Here is a 14,246-nt window from a genome sequence, read left to right on the forward strand (position 1 = left end):
ATCAGAGTTAAACATGGTTTTGTGGTTCTTCCTGACACAAGCCCTGCCTTAGTGATGTCATCAGGTCTACATCCATTCACACGGGCCAAGATCAAACACCCGTTTCTCCCTGAATAAACTGCGGGGTCGATTTTTAGCAACAGCATGAAGAAAACTGAAAGAGAGGCATATTTCGCAAGCTGCATAGACTTTGTTTAAAACCAAGCCCTATGGACTGTTTTTCCCCTTAATTCTCCTTCCCTCTTCCAAAGAGTAGAACACAGGGCACTGTGTGGACGTTCCCACTTGAAAGACGGCGAGGAATTATATGTTAGACATAAATGAATTTCCTAATCATATACTCCAGGGGAAAATGAGTCGCAGATGTCTTCCAGGGCAATTTCCCTTGCTGATCTTTGTTTAATTTGAGAGCAAGGTTTTTGTTGTTTGGAAATGAAAAGTCTCAAAAGCTCAATTTGAACAATCTGAAGAGTAAACGACTGCTAGCGGTGAGAGTAAATGAGGCCCAAAGCAAACGAGAAATACGGTGTGTTACTGCTGGTGTGTGCATTTGTAATCGTCTCTCGCAAGTGTGATGTGTAGGCACGCACAAGCTGCTGCAATCCCAGACTTTGTGCCACTCCGTTTTAGCCCGTATGCCGTTAAACATGTGCACGAAGCCACATTAGCGCTTCTTCTCCGTCACATTAGGAGCACACTAACTCTGTGGAACTCTGAGACATGCTGTATGAGTACTTCTGCACGAGCCATGCATATGGATGCAAATGTGTTTTTGTATTGGACCCTCTTAGCTCCAATGTCATTCTCGCATTAGCAAAGAGGCAGCTGCCTCTTCAGTTTTGCCGCTTTCTCATTCTCATGGCTGGCCCTTTGTGAGACTGAGTGGGTGCATGTGGAGATAGATGAATGACACCTCACACATGCATGAAACACACACACGCACACCACACATACTTTAGTAAATAACCCAGCAGGAAGTACATCAGTGTTTCTGTACAGATGAATAAAAAAGACACTGAGCTATAGAAAGACACTAATACATACTTTGGACAAGATGACACGGACTACGTCTCTCTGACAGTTAATCAGACATCTGTGTATTGCCTCCCTGTAGAGATGGCTGGCGTCCAGTCAATTATATGTTAGATGACTATAATCATGAGTGGCACAGGCCAGTCCTTTAGCACTTCAAAAGTGAAATCACAGGCCAATTAGACTAATGAAGCAAGAACTGTGGCTTCGATCAGTCTGTTCTGCACTGTGATCGCTCTGATTTTAGGCTGGTTGAGTTCAATAGAGACTCGCCGCTACATCAGCTGAAGACATGTTACCCAGGGTTTATTTCCATTTTCCTCTTTTAGCACTGCTTTACACCGTCGGGCTGCAAAAGCAGGCTGATGTGAACTGTTGGGAGGAAGTGCCAAAATGAAATGCTGCTCAGCAGGCATCTTCTTTGCTGCTGTGGGTATCTCACAACGTCAGATCTGAGTTTCAGATAACAGCTTTATGTTTTTTTGTGAGGTGTGGGGCAACAGCTAAGGTCAATGTTGGTTAGTTCCATGGTTATTTAAGGCATTTTGAGAAACATGTGCTTGACAAGGCCCCCTGGAGTCTTCATTCTCTCTGTCTTTCCCTCTTGCACACACACCTTCACACAAACACACACACACACACACACAAAAAGAGAGGTGTGGTTAAACTCATGAACATTTTACTGTTACTGAACAAATTTCTGATGTCCTGTTGTGGTCTAACAGGCGTGCTCCGTTCTATTCCCCATACACACACACTCTTCCGGTGCGGTTTGGCCAAACATGCATTCAACCCTGAATTCTCCAACTGAACAAAGATGTCAAGTTCACACTCACAACATGTACACTTGAAGTACAACGCTGCCGAGACTAAAAGAAAGACACTGTTTCATCAGTCCCGGACAAACTTTTGTCAGTTGCTCTATAAATGCCTTTTACCCTGAGTTTCCATTTGATTTTGACCAGAGATCTCGGATCAATGTATTCTGAGTGTCACTCGTTTGAAGCAGTAATTGGTGTAAGATAAAGGTGAGAGGTGCTGGGAGATTCTTGTTAACTCCTAACAGACCTTTGGTGAGGAGAGTGCCTATCGGAGCACAGATGACAGCTAATTGCACAAATGACAGGGGAGAGGTTTTCACAAGTTGAGACCTTAATCTGGAGCTCTGTTCGTCTTCTCACATTCTCTCTTTTTCCTGCCTCTTTCAGCATTTTATACTCATGTCAATTCTGCTTAAAGGAACTAAAAGACTGATGACAGAAATAAGTCAAATATAGAATAAAAATAAAATAAAATGACAAAGTGGTTTGCCCCAGGATAAGAAGATTAGATTAATCTAAAGGGATGTTGAATACATTTTGATGTTTAGATTTCATTTAGATTAGTTTTTTCTTTTAAGGTTTTTTTTATTTTTTCACCTTAAAGTCCCACTCTGATCATTTGATCTATTGTATAAGTGTTCTCAGTGGTCCTTTAATTATGATTTTGCCGTTTTTAGACAAACTAGGACATAGTATCTGCAGAGCAGCAGTGGTTCATCCGAGTTGTGGGTTAGACTGTTGGTGCAGCGTGAGTCCACCTTCACTTCCCATCAGCCATTGGTAAGGGCTCTTCTGCCAGGCTACAGCCCCTCAAACCCCTATCCTAACATTACCAGTGCAACAAACAGTACAGTTTTGAGCCAGATACCAGCTCATGCAAGGAAAGCTAATATGTACATGGATCTATTAGTGTATAAGTGGATGCATCGAAATGGAGCAGAACTGGGAGCTAGTGGCCAGCCGACTGTAACACCTACATCACAGCTACAGGCTTTTTCAAACAGCATTTTTTCATCTTCTCCCGATTCACAACAATTTAAATAAAGAAATACTCAAAGATGCAAGTTTAAGCTGAATTTCTTTTACTCTATCATCAGTAAAATACCACAAGACCATGTCAAAAACACCAAAAATACAATTTTCATTGGAGTGAGTCTTTAAAATCTCTAAGAACAATTCGGTTTTGATAAAGTCAAATCTCATTCAACTATACTTTATAACAAAAGATCTATCAATGCTTAAGGTATAGTTTTTATTTTTTATTTTGCTTCTTTCTCAAATAATTTTTGTTGCATAAAATTTTAAAGCTACACTTCCAACGACAGTCAAATCCTGACAACTGAGAGATCCAGACTGCTTCAGAAGTCACTACTAAAGGCACCTTTTAAAGAGCAGAAAGCAGAATAATTAAATGCTCTTTGTTGCGCCATGGTGCCTTGTCTTCTCACACTGATGAAGTTAGAGGAACATCATTAAAATGGCTGGGCATGTTCGTAGAACACTTCCATCTGTGTTCCCCCACTGTTTCTCCTTTGCACACATGGTTCTCCCATCAGTGGATATTTATCACTGGGGTCCCCCCAACACAGTATTTCTACCCCCTTCCTCAGATGAGATTTAGTAGCGCTTTGAATGGAATCTTTCAGTTCCCGCGTGACTCTCCCTCCACGTTGTGTTTTTCACTGCTGCTGAGCGACGTGCAGCGCTCACAGAGCGCCTCTGTTCCCCCTGCGTGGTGACACAAAGGCTACATTTGAAGCACGCACAGCTAAACGCCGTCAATGGAACACACGCCACAACAAACGCTCCTGTTGTGTGTGCGTACGACTTTGTGTGTGCGGCGAGTGACCAGACAGAGAAACCAGGCATTGACCCCCCTGTGACGGCGGGCCCGGGGGGCAAAGACAAGGCAGTCCAGCTGTGCCCAACTGACGCCCTCAGTGCCTCCATTTTTACACTCCTGCACTGTATGCACTGGCTGTAAAATTTAACCCTTTAAAAAGGGAGTCTCTGGTAATAAACTTCAGCTTGACATGTCCTCAGGGGCAAACCAATGGACAAACAAAAGCAAACGCACACAATGTCTCACACACTTTTCTCAATTGTGCGTTTCTTCTCTCTCTGCGGGTTCAAACCCGAACGCATTCAGCTCAGACACAACTACTTTAACGGCCTCTGGGGAAACAGATAAAATTTAACAACGCGCTCAAACGTATAAGATTTACTATAAAGACAGATGTACTTTATTTCTTGTATATTCTGCAAATTTGCCTCCATTTTCCTTCACTTGTTCTAACATTTTATAGCTCGAAGCAGGCAGGATGTGTCACAGCCGAGCAAACATTCCCAGATGAACTCCACGACCACTAACTTCAACACATCATGGATGAAATCTCCACTTGGGTTTGGGTTAGTGTTAGTCATGCATTTTATGGCCCCAAGTGGGTGAGTGGGTGCTGTGTATGCGCTGGAGTCTGTACGTGTCTGTTAGGGAGGCTTCTGCGTGTGTGAAGAAGAGCCCATTCTTACCAGCACTGGTGCCTGCGCCAGTGGTGAGGTCAGCGCCCATGAGGCCACCTGTAAGATGAAATAACGTGTGAAGCAAAGGAAGGAGAGCCATTAAAGGATAGACACCCACATCCCATCCACTCTGCCTCCTGTCTCTCACTCACTTTAATCACAATAAGCTGTGTGTGTGCCATTACAGCACTGCTACTAGACGCAACCCAGCCTCCAAGTCAGAAGTTATACATGCTTAGCTATGGGCACAGTGATGCATTAAGCTGTCGTCCAAGAAAAACGACATATTATTATTTTTTCAAACATGTGAGGTGAAGGAGTAGGAGGGTCTCAGTCGTGTGCGGTTTTCTGTGGAAGCGCCAAAACTCATATTTCTTTTATGCCGGCATTTTGACCATCAACTTGTAATGACAGGGTGAGGGTGTGGGTAACAGCCTTCAGACCAGAGGGACAAAAAATAAAGGAATTTGGACAATCATAACAAACCAAATGGCCAATTATGTTTATATTAAAAGAAACGCGGCACCAACACATTATGCCAGGCCTCTTTAATGTTAAATCTCAGACTGAAAATTTAAAATGAAAACGCTATCCAGGATTTATTATTTTATATCATTTAATTGTGTCTTTTGACAAAATACCAAACACAAAATATGCAAATTTATGCAGGGGAAGCAGGGCAGTGTCTGTCTTTGTGTGTAATATTGTGGGTAGCTGTCATAAATTAAATCACACATTTGATTTGTCAGTGTCTATTAGCATGACAGACAGGTTCACACGCACACGCACGGAAACGCTTACACACACAGAGAAGACAGACAGATGGGATAACAGCATGTGCATGGGTGCATGGGTGCATGCGAGGCCCTACCTGTGTTACCTGCACTGGGAGGTCTGTGTGTCACTCCAGGAGACATGCTGTTTCTCTGTAGACCATGGTGTGTCAGCGGCAACAGATTGTGGTTGCCTAGGGTACCACCGGGGTGACTGTAGATTAGATTGTTCTGGTTGCTAACGGGAATGGAAACGGGCATGTCATAGTTGGATTGGGGCACAGCCTGCTGAGAAAAAAACGGAGAGAGAAAAGTAGAAGTTGATTAGGCTTGAGATAAGCAATGAAGTAAGTAAAAAGAAGAAGGAAGATACTATGGAAAGAAAAGAACAAGTAGAGAAAAAGATGACAACATAGGACACAAAGTTAAAAAGATGGTATTGTTTAAGTAACAACTTTAGGTAAAAAAGTATAGAAATATGTGGGGGAGTTAAGGAAACATTGCACAAAAATTAAAATATAAGTTATTCAGTTCTTCTAAAACATAATATATAGGCAGCTAACAGTTTATCATTACAGCATAATTGAGCAAAGCGTGTCTTGAAAGCTATTTTTAGAGATTTTTTAGGGACATAGTAATTCATCTTGACTTGGTATGACAGCAAGCATTGTGGAGCAAAAAGTTTAAGAAAGAAAATGCATGCTTTGAGTTTGGGTTAGATTACTTTGGTACCCAAAAACACTGCTGGTTCTCTGAGAACAAGCAATTTTTTTCTCAAACCCTTTAACTATCCAATTGCAGGTCGATCTTCAGGTTTGGGTTTTTGTCTTTTGTACTTCAGAAAATAAAAAAAATAAAAAACACTGAATCCATTAAAAGTAAAAAAAAAAAAGAATTATTTTAGGTTTTTATTTTATCGCAAACGTTATAATGTGTTTTATTTTGGATTTTATTAGAACCAAAATCAACTTCCGGTGTGAGTGTACATACTAGGAGTTTGCTTTTTGTGACTTATTCACTGATATACAAGGATAAACAAAGACATGTGTAATACGTGTAAAAAATTATAATAGGAAAAAAATAAAGACATGTAAAACTTTTTAGCCAGTTTAAGAAAAAAACATGTAAGTTGTTTTTTATGTGTCTGTGCCCTGCATTGTTAAGCACTTTTTTGGTTTGTTTTCTTCAAAAACTTCTTTAAAAATACACTTTACTTACTTAAAATTAAATCTCAGAATGGGAAAAGGTTAAAGAGCCAACCCTAATGTGTCCTTCCCCCCCCATCTTTAGCAACAACTGCTTCAACTGAAGAAAAGAACATTTGTTTGCAAGTATAACTAAAGCTAATTGTTTGAAATGGTAGATGCAGATCAGTCAGCAGGCTCATCAGTAACACGAGTGCAGCTAGCCCGACAGCCTCAGGCATCTAGTTTGTCATATTTATTGTGTCACTTTGGATGGGGGGGGGGCTTAACCTTGGGAGTGCCCTGGAAGTGGTTGATCCTTCATGTTGGTTTAAGGAAGTAGAAAATGGGTGCCTAAATTATTGCCATGTGTCTTGAAGCTGTGGAAGGTTTGCATCAGCGAGATCATCAGCGTGGCTTACATAAAAATGGGCTCAATGCCTTAGCACTGCTTATACTTGCACATTCACTTATGCTCTGTTAGTTGGCCAAATATTATTTCAACATACAAGGATTGCTACTCTAACCAGATATAATTAGGAGTTTCTGTACATTTCGCTTCAGCTGCAACTTCACACAGGAATTGGTTAGCCAAAAAACCTATGGCTGCTTTCTTTTAAGGCCAGGGAAAGGCTGTCGCTTGCTCTGCTTTATTTACCCCCACCCACCCTGTAATTTCTTCCATCTCAGATTCTTTGTTTGAGTTTTTAAATCCCATGATTGCCTTCGCAAAGTTCTCTCTATAGTGGAGGCCATCTCTGTGTGTACATTTGTGTGCGAGCCTAATGCTGGGTGTAAGGGCCCCATTTGTAAGCTGTCCTTTAACTGGTGCCATCCTTCCTGTTTTAATTCATCTTCTTCCTCTGTCTTCCCCACAGTCCCCCAACAGTCCCCTGCAATCCAGAGGCCCAGTGCTTGGCAGCCACCCTGACCACACACTGAACTGCCACTTGTTGTGTGTAGAGTCCACCCCCACCCCCCCATCCCCACCCAGCTCCGATCCCAAAGCCACCCCACCTCAACTCACCAAACCCTGCCTTATTTCTAACCACACAGCCGTCTGCTCCACGTGGCTGAGACACAGCTCTTTTCTTACTTATCAACTGTGGAGTTATCCCATTCTCTGGGAAGCCTAGGTTCTCTGAATACATTTGAATTTATATAAACAAATGTGATACATTTTGAAAGGATTTCCGCTTTTATCTTGGAAAATGCATAAAAAAGTTCAAACACCTCAACAATATCATGTGCATCCTGGCATGGCTTTTCATAGTTCACTAGTTCATAGACCTTCTGCCTGCCTTTCCTTCAGCACAGTGGACAGACTGTGAAGCATGAAGTCAAATGTTCGAGATTTAACGTGTTTGCTGATATTTTGTTTTCTGACTCTGTCCCTCATGCTGCAGGTGACTGAGCACTGGGCGTTGTGGTATAGAAAAAAAAGGACACGCACATGCAGAGCAAACCTCCCCTGAGAGCCATGCAAGGAATTATGGGTAAACTTTGGTTCAAAGAACAAATATTGTTATAATTTGTCATTGGAGAAAGTGTGCAGTCACTAAAAAGAAAAAAATCTGTGCTAGTTATGGTTACTGTCCAGATAAATTAGAGGACTGTTCCTTAAACATAAGCAAGCAAAATCAAAGAACTGTAATTTCTTCACTCCACACTATAATCTCACTCTGAGCTCACTCTCGCTGTGTTTTTGTGAAATTAGTCTGGTGGCAAACAACTGTGGTTAGCCGGGTTAGCTCAGCAGTGGCCAGCAGGATTTTGCTGAGCCTTCTGATGAGGCCGCACATTTTTCAACATGTACTTACAGGTATCTTTTGAGTTTTTATCATATGATCAAAGTCCTCATTAATCTGTTTGTATTTCTCTTCAGTGCGTGGGGTGAGGATGAGAGTGGACTCGAGCTCCGGGCTCTCGCCACCCTTGTTTTCCTTCTTGTTCAAAGCCTGCCAGGTCCCACAACCACAGATAAAAAAGGGTGGGAAACACAGACATGAAGGGACGAAGAAACGGGTGATAGGACAAGACGACGAGGGGACGGTGACAGAGGGAAGGAAGGGAAGAGGGGAAAGAAAGATGAGAGTAAGACTCTGGGTTCAACCAACAGTACTTACACACAGTCTCTGTCTGCTGATCATTAGATCAATGTCCTCGTTTATTTTCCTGTACTTGTCCTCGGACTCGGGGCTGTGGCCAACCGAGTCATCTGCATCGGGATCTGGGCTGTCACAGCCGTTTAGGCCCTTCTTTCTCAATGTCTGCAAACAAAGGTGTACAATATTATTGAGGGTAGGGCACAACAACCCAGCTCAATCGCCTGGGAGGGACAAACTCAAGTCAAAGAACTTTATTATTCCGTTTGGTGCAACGAAATTCACTGGCAAACTAACTTGGATCCAAGACTATGGCAATCAAAAGAGCTACAAGTTTAACTGAAGGAGATTATATGTACTCTGCAAAAAAAAATAAAAAAAAACAAATCTTTGATCTTTATAAAATGGATTATTTTGCAAAATTGTGCGTTTATTTTGTTAACATGGTGTGACAAATGGCACAAATGATTTCATTAAATCAGACAAGACAAATGATCCCAGTCTTGCACAAACACAAAAAAACTTAAATGAGAAGTTAAATCACACAAGAATTGCATGTCTGTGGTTTATATTTTCGACAAGGCAGTTTCTGTTTTGGCCACCTGATGGCCACCTGCCCCCATTAGAGTGGGCAGAAAAACACCAGGAAACCACACTTTACTGTTCACTCACCACTCCCTGAAGCCAGGAGAGAGACACAAAGAGGGCTATAAAGTGGGAGAGAGAGCGCTGCATCTGTCCTTTCTCCCAAATAAAAAAGGTTGACAACCCCTAACAACACAGATACGTTTTATTGAGCATCCCTGTGTGATAGCATGAGGGGACGTTTGCTTAAGTAAGTGTGCGTGTATCGATGGGCGCTGTGTTCTTTTGCCTAGTAAGATGAGAGACAAAGACAGAGCAGGAGAGAAGAAAAGTACAGTAGCTGACAGTTAGAGATCTCATCAAAGACACCCCCTCCTCTTACTCTCCTCCACCCACCACTCCCGGCCCCCCTCCCTTTCTCCTCCTGGCTTTAATAAAGGGAGATTAGTCTACGGGAGGAATATCACGGGCCTGCTGCTGTCTGTGCAGTCGTCGCTTCACACTGCGCTCTCCTACTTTCATCTGAAGCTTCATATCAGACAGACGTAATTAAATTTACTTTAGCACACCCTGTATTTGATGCTGATCAAGTGTGTGTGTGCTTGGTTGCATGTCTGTGTGTGGGAGGGAAAAGAGGGGAATGAGTCTATGTTTGCGTGTGCACGTGGGTGTGTGAGAGTGGGTGTTAGAGTCAAGAAAAAAGAAAGAGCCACTGAGCAGGAGAAAGGAGGAAGATAGATGCTAAGATAAGTTAATCTCAGTGAACTTCTCTCTCCTATTTGTTTGTCTCTGCCAGTTCTCACTCACAGAAGAGAAACAAGTGCACACTACTCCATTACAACCAGCAGAGGAAGTGACAGGGAGTGATCTGCCTGCTTAGAAAACAAATAGAAATCCAGTCATCTCTCATGTCAGCACAACAAAGAGCTGTTTTGAGCGCAGTTTAAGTGAACTTGGAGGACTTCTATTGTGCGCACGTTTGTGTGTGTGTTTGATTCCTGAGGCGTCTCAAGGCGAGGCAGCTACTGTAAGTGTGTCAACTTTTGTTGGCTCTCCGTTTCTTTCTCCGAATCCTCGCTTGGCCCCTCGAGTGGAAATCTGGAATTCTGAATTTGAAAGCTTCTCTCATGTCTTTGACAGTCTTCAGGAAATCACACCAAACAAATCAACCAAGGCGATGAAGGAGATCTGACTTCCAACTGACCTACAGTGAATCAGGCTCTCTTGCTCTATCAGAGGAGGATGAGTCAAAAGAACAAAGGGGTTGCAGAGGTTTAGCACGCTGTCTTTTTTGGCAAAGGCACGAGATGTAAAAGTTTGCCGTTTCTTCTCTGTAGTTTCATTCTGGCCTTGTTGATGCATCATATCAAACTGACAAGAGCTGAACTGCTGGCCTTTTCTCACTTCATATGAGAATGCAAACAAGTTAAAAACAACTTTTCTTCCTACTTACATAGATTCCCACCTACTGCCACCAGCACAAAGTGTGTGAGAGATTCACTTCCATTCTGGGAAGAACAGAAGCGGAGCATTGCTGGGAGATGAGAGGCAGAGCTGGGTTAAAGGTGACACCCATATGGGGTAACTGAGCTGCACGTCTGCTGTGGAGTTGGGCAACAGCCTCCCTGGGCACTGACGGGGCGCAGGCAGCCAGGGACTTTAGTGTTACATATTAAATGACAACAAGGCATGTGGCTTGAGCTTAGCCCTTCAGCACAGCCCAACATATTTAGGGAGCAAGACAGTGATGCTATGCTACACATCCCAGTTATGCCACCTGTTACAAAACATCACACCTGTTCCCAAACACAGGCGCTCAACCCAACATCCAATCAGATCCGCTGCTGCGCCTGTGTAGCCATAGATGGACGTCTCACTTCTGAGTCATCCACATCAACACTGCTTTACTTTTTCCACCCTGTGTTTATGTTTCAAGTTTATTAAACCCACAGCCTGATACTTTCTTGAATTTTGTTTGCATTTCACAGTTTTTGCTTGAAGGAGTCACAAAGCACGCCTCAAAACAAGGCTGTTTTTGTGTTCAGTAGCTGTTACTGTCAACTCGCCTGACCAAGATGTTACTAAATAACAGTTGGTTAGATGAGAAAAAACAACAACTTAGATGACAAATTAAAAGAACAAATTTTTAATAAAAATGACACTTGAAATGAGAAAAAGAGGGTGGGTGTGATAAACTGGCATAAAAATAAAGTCTTCGGGGAATATGGTAAGAGGAGTAAACAAAGGCGCAAAGTAGCCACATCTTCGGGAATGTTCAAGTTTTTATTATTTAGAGGTACTTTTTATGAGTATACATTTTTACAGTTAAACACTACCTTCACCCTTCCTGCATTCACACCTTACCTGCTACATTGTTAACACAATTGAAAAGGATTATCAGTTTTGGACATCTCCTAAAGTGAGAAGCCGTTCTATGAGAAAGAGAATCACCTGGCACACAACTAAAAGAAAGTACAGGGAATGTGAGAGAAACGAGGGAGGAAAAACAGCTAAAAAGCTGTCCTCTTGCTTGGCTGCGTGTCTTTCTCTATGGCCCCTTTGGAGGCTTGCTCCTAATTAAACTCCTTCTTCGTGATGTTCCCTTATGATTCCACTCACAGCAGGCACAGCATAGACAAGGTGTCCTACATACTTGAGACACCCGTCTCATTGGTACCCTTCAGCTTTGCACCCATAGCTGAGATGGCCTCGACAGCGTTGGTCTATCAGGTTTGCTAAACTCACCAGAGGCAGACTTGTGAATCACTGAAAACTGATCTACACTGTCATAAGCTTGTTTTTTGATTTGGCATTAGAAAAGATAAGACAAAAAATCATTTTATAGTTTTTGTTACTAATGACAACTTCTTGTAGGTCTTGAGATAAACAGTGGGAAGGATTTGGTTGAGAATTCTAGGTGGCCCCAGGGGGTCTGCTAAGGACAGATGACGCCTGCTCAGAGCCCCAGCCATACTAGGATCCGTCTGCTCGGCATTCTGCCACCCTGCTCACCCTACCTATCCCTCTATCCGTCTTTCTGCCCCAATGTTTCGGTCTCAGTCTGCTCCTCAGTCTGTCACAGTATTCCTCACGTTTTTCTGCAAACTGACTACGTCTCAACACAATCCTAGTCAAAACACTGTTGGCTTGATGGGCGCATCTTTATTTTTGGCTAATTAATGGGCTGTGTTTGGAAAGAGCTTCAGTACTGACCATTCCCCTCTGCAGTTATGTTGGCAGTGGCTGAAGGGTATGACACATTCAATATTGTGTTTATGGGTTTTGGTGACAGACAGGCAAGTGAATGTTCTCAGTGTCTTCAACCCATTGACTGACAGCATCAGTGCAAAAGCCCCCACAAAAAAAAAAGAAAAACAACTTATAATAGGCCTTTTATATCCTCTGCTTACATCGTAGGGGCTTTTGTTTCCACGCTGTTGGAAGCAAAGCTATGACAGAAGATAATAGCTGGAGTTTTCCCTGATGAATGGTTTAGTTTATTCAATTTCAACCTATTAGACATGGTTGGGAAAAAGTCACAAACATGTTGGCACTATATAAAAAACACCAAGAACTTATCTTTCATGGTTAATTGTGTGATTTTTGCACCAAAAAAGTATAAATAAATTGCACTGGATTTAGATTGTGACATACAACTTTTTCATTTTAGCCGTTTCAGTAAAACAAGAGGTACAAAAATAGACTGATGTGAAATAATGCCCACTTTTTTGTTTACTGTTAACTGTTAACATTTCTGGGGCAATAAATTGGGTTTCCTTTCTTAAAAACTGTAATTTGTTAAATCAAGAGAATTAATTTCCTTCAGGTCTTTTATGCATAATGTTTAGCGGGTCAAGAGAATGAGCAGAAATATGTCAAAGAAGTGCTCTGATTCTTAAATTTTGACGCTGTTTTTTTCTAACTTGCCTTAGTTTTTGTGCCCCCCCCCCCTTCCCACTCACTGTGGCTCTTGCTGTCTTTTCTCTGCTTTTTAGAGTGAAGGGAACATCAGAGGGATCAGGCTGGCTTAGTTTATTGGAAGCAGATGGCAGACCAAAGGCAAGAGGGCCACCGTTTCATGAAGCGTGGTTTGAACATGCCAGGGCCATGTCGGGGGGCATACCCATGGATGATGGGTGCATGGTGTGTGTGTATGTGCTTGAATGATTGGAGTGGGAGATGGCTGATTTTGTAGGTTACCAGTCTAAAGAAAGGATTGGCTAATTACAGTGTAGTCCTGCTTCTTTCCATATTTATGTTAGCATGTCTTGTTAACTGACTGAGAACTTTGGTGTCAATGAATTTTCATTGCTTTAGCAACATTGAAGCCTGTGGTTTACTGCCTTTCTGTTGTATTTTGATCAGAGAAAAAACACAACCTTATTTTTGACCAACTGTTTGCAAAACTTCAATTTTGCTGTCTCAAAACCATCAGGAGATTGGGTTTGTGCCAACTTCTTTATGATAAAAAAAATTGAGTTGACTTCAAAATTAAAACTTTATTTTATCGAATTCTTGATTGATGATTGATTAGTATATTCTACATGTGTAAAGGAAAAATGACCCAAAGACTGAGTGCACTTCTTCGAGGTATAACTGTAGTGTTGTAGAGTTGATGAAATTAGTGGTTCAAGTTAAAATGTATGTACTCTAAGTTAAGGAACTCTGATGGAACACTGATGGTAATGATGTTTGATACAAATCTGTTATCAAAACAAAAGACTTGTCCATTCTTATCACAATTTTAGGTGGATCAATGCCATATAGAGATTTGTGTTGATGGTGAGACGTGGTATCTGGAAATAGGTACCAGTAGTTGTGAGTACGTTGATGGTGAACGGTGTCTTGTGTCAGGACAAGCATACTTTTGGGTTAAAACCATCCTGCATTGATGAGCACAGTCCCAGATCTCATTTGGAGGGTCAGCCTTGTTGGCAATTTTTTTCTTCAGTCTTGCTTTTCCTATTGTCTCTGAAGAATGAACCAGGTGGGACAATGCAAAGTTATTAAAGAGTTTCTCAAAATCAACCAAGTCCTCAGTTCAGATTCTTGACCAAAGGGTTGAGAAAGTGCTCTGCCCAATGGAGTGGTCACCATGGGCGTCTTTAAAAATGGAAAAGTCAAAGTAAAGAGTGCAAGAAAGATGGAGAAAGGGATGAAAAGTTTTTTTCCTATTGCCATTGTGATCGTGCATGTGCTGAAATCCCAGTTAAAAAGAGTCCACTG

General features: G+C 42.0%; 1 protein-coding gene across 20 annotated transcripts in view; it reads right to left on the bottom strand.

Annotated features, from left to right (window-relative positions):
* Positions 1 to 14,246, bottom strand: part of mef2c (myocyte enhancer factor 2C) — a 68,602-nt gene that overhangs the window by 6,290 nt on the left and 48,066 nt on the right. For 6 of the 20 annotated variants that reach the window (XM_011479277.3, XM_011479269.3, XM_011479268.3 and 3 more), the window contains 3 exons: positions 8,457 to 8,600; positions 5,245 to 5,434; positions 4,383 to 4,430 (listed from right to left, as the gene is read on the bottom strand). In XM_011479277.3, coding sequence (XP_011477579.1) covers positions 4,383 to 4,430; positions 5,245 to 5,434; positions 8,457 to 8,600 — 382 coding nt within the window. Of the gene's footprint in view, positions 1 to 4,382; positions 4,431 to 5,244; positions 5,435 to 8,150; positions 8,289 to 8,456; positions 8,601 to 14,246 lie in introns of all 20 variants that reach the window. The other 14 variants (XM_011479278.3, XM_004072446.4, XM_011479279.3 and 11 more) reach the window with 6 other exon arrangements.

Source organism: Oryzias latipes, chromosome 9 (genome assembly GCF_002234675.1).
Source record: "Oryzias latipes chromosome 9, ASM223467v1".
Taxonomy (NCBI): Eukaryota; Metazoa; Chordata; class Actinopteri; order Beloniformes; family Adrianichthyidae; genus Oryzias; species Oryzias latipes.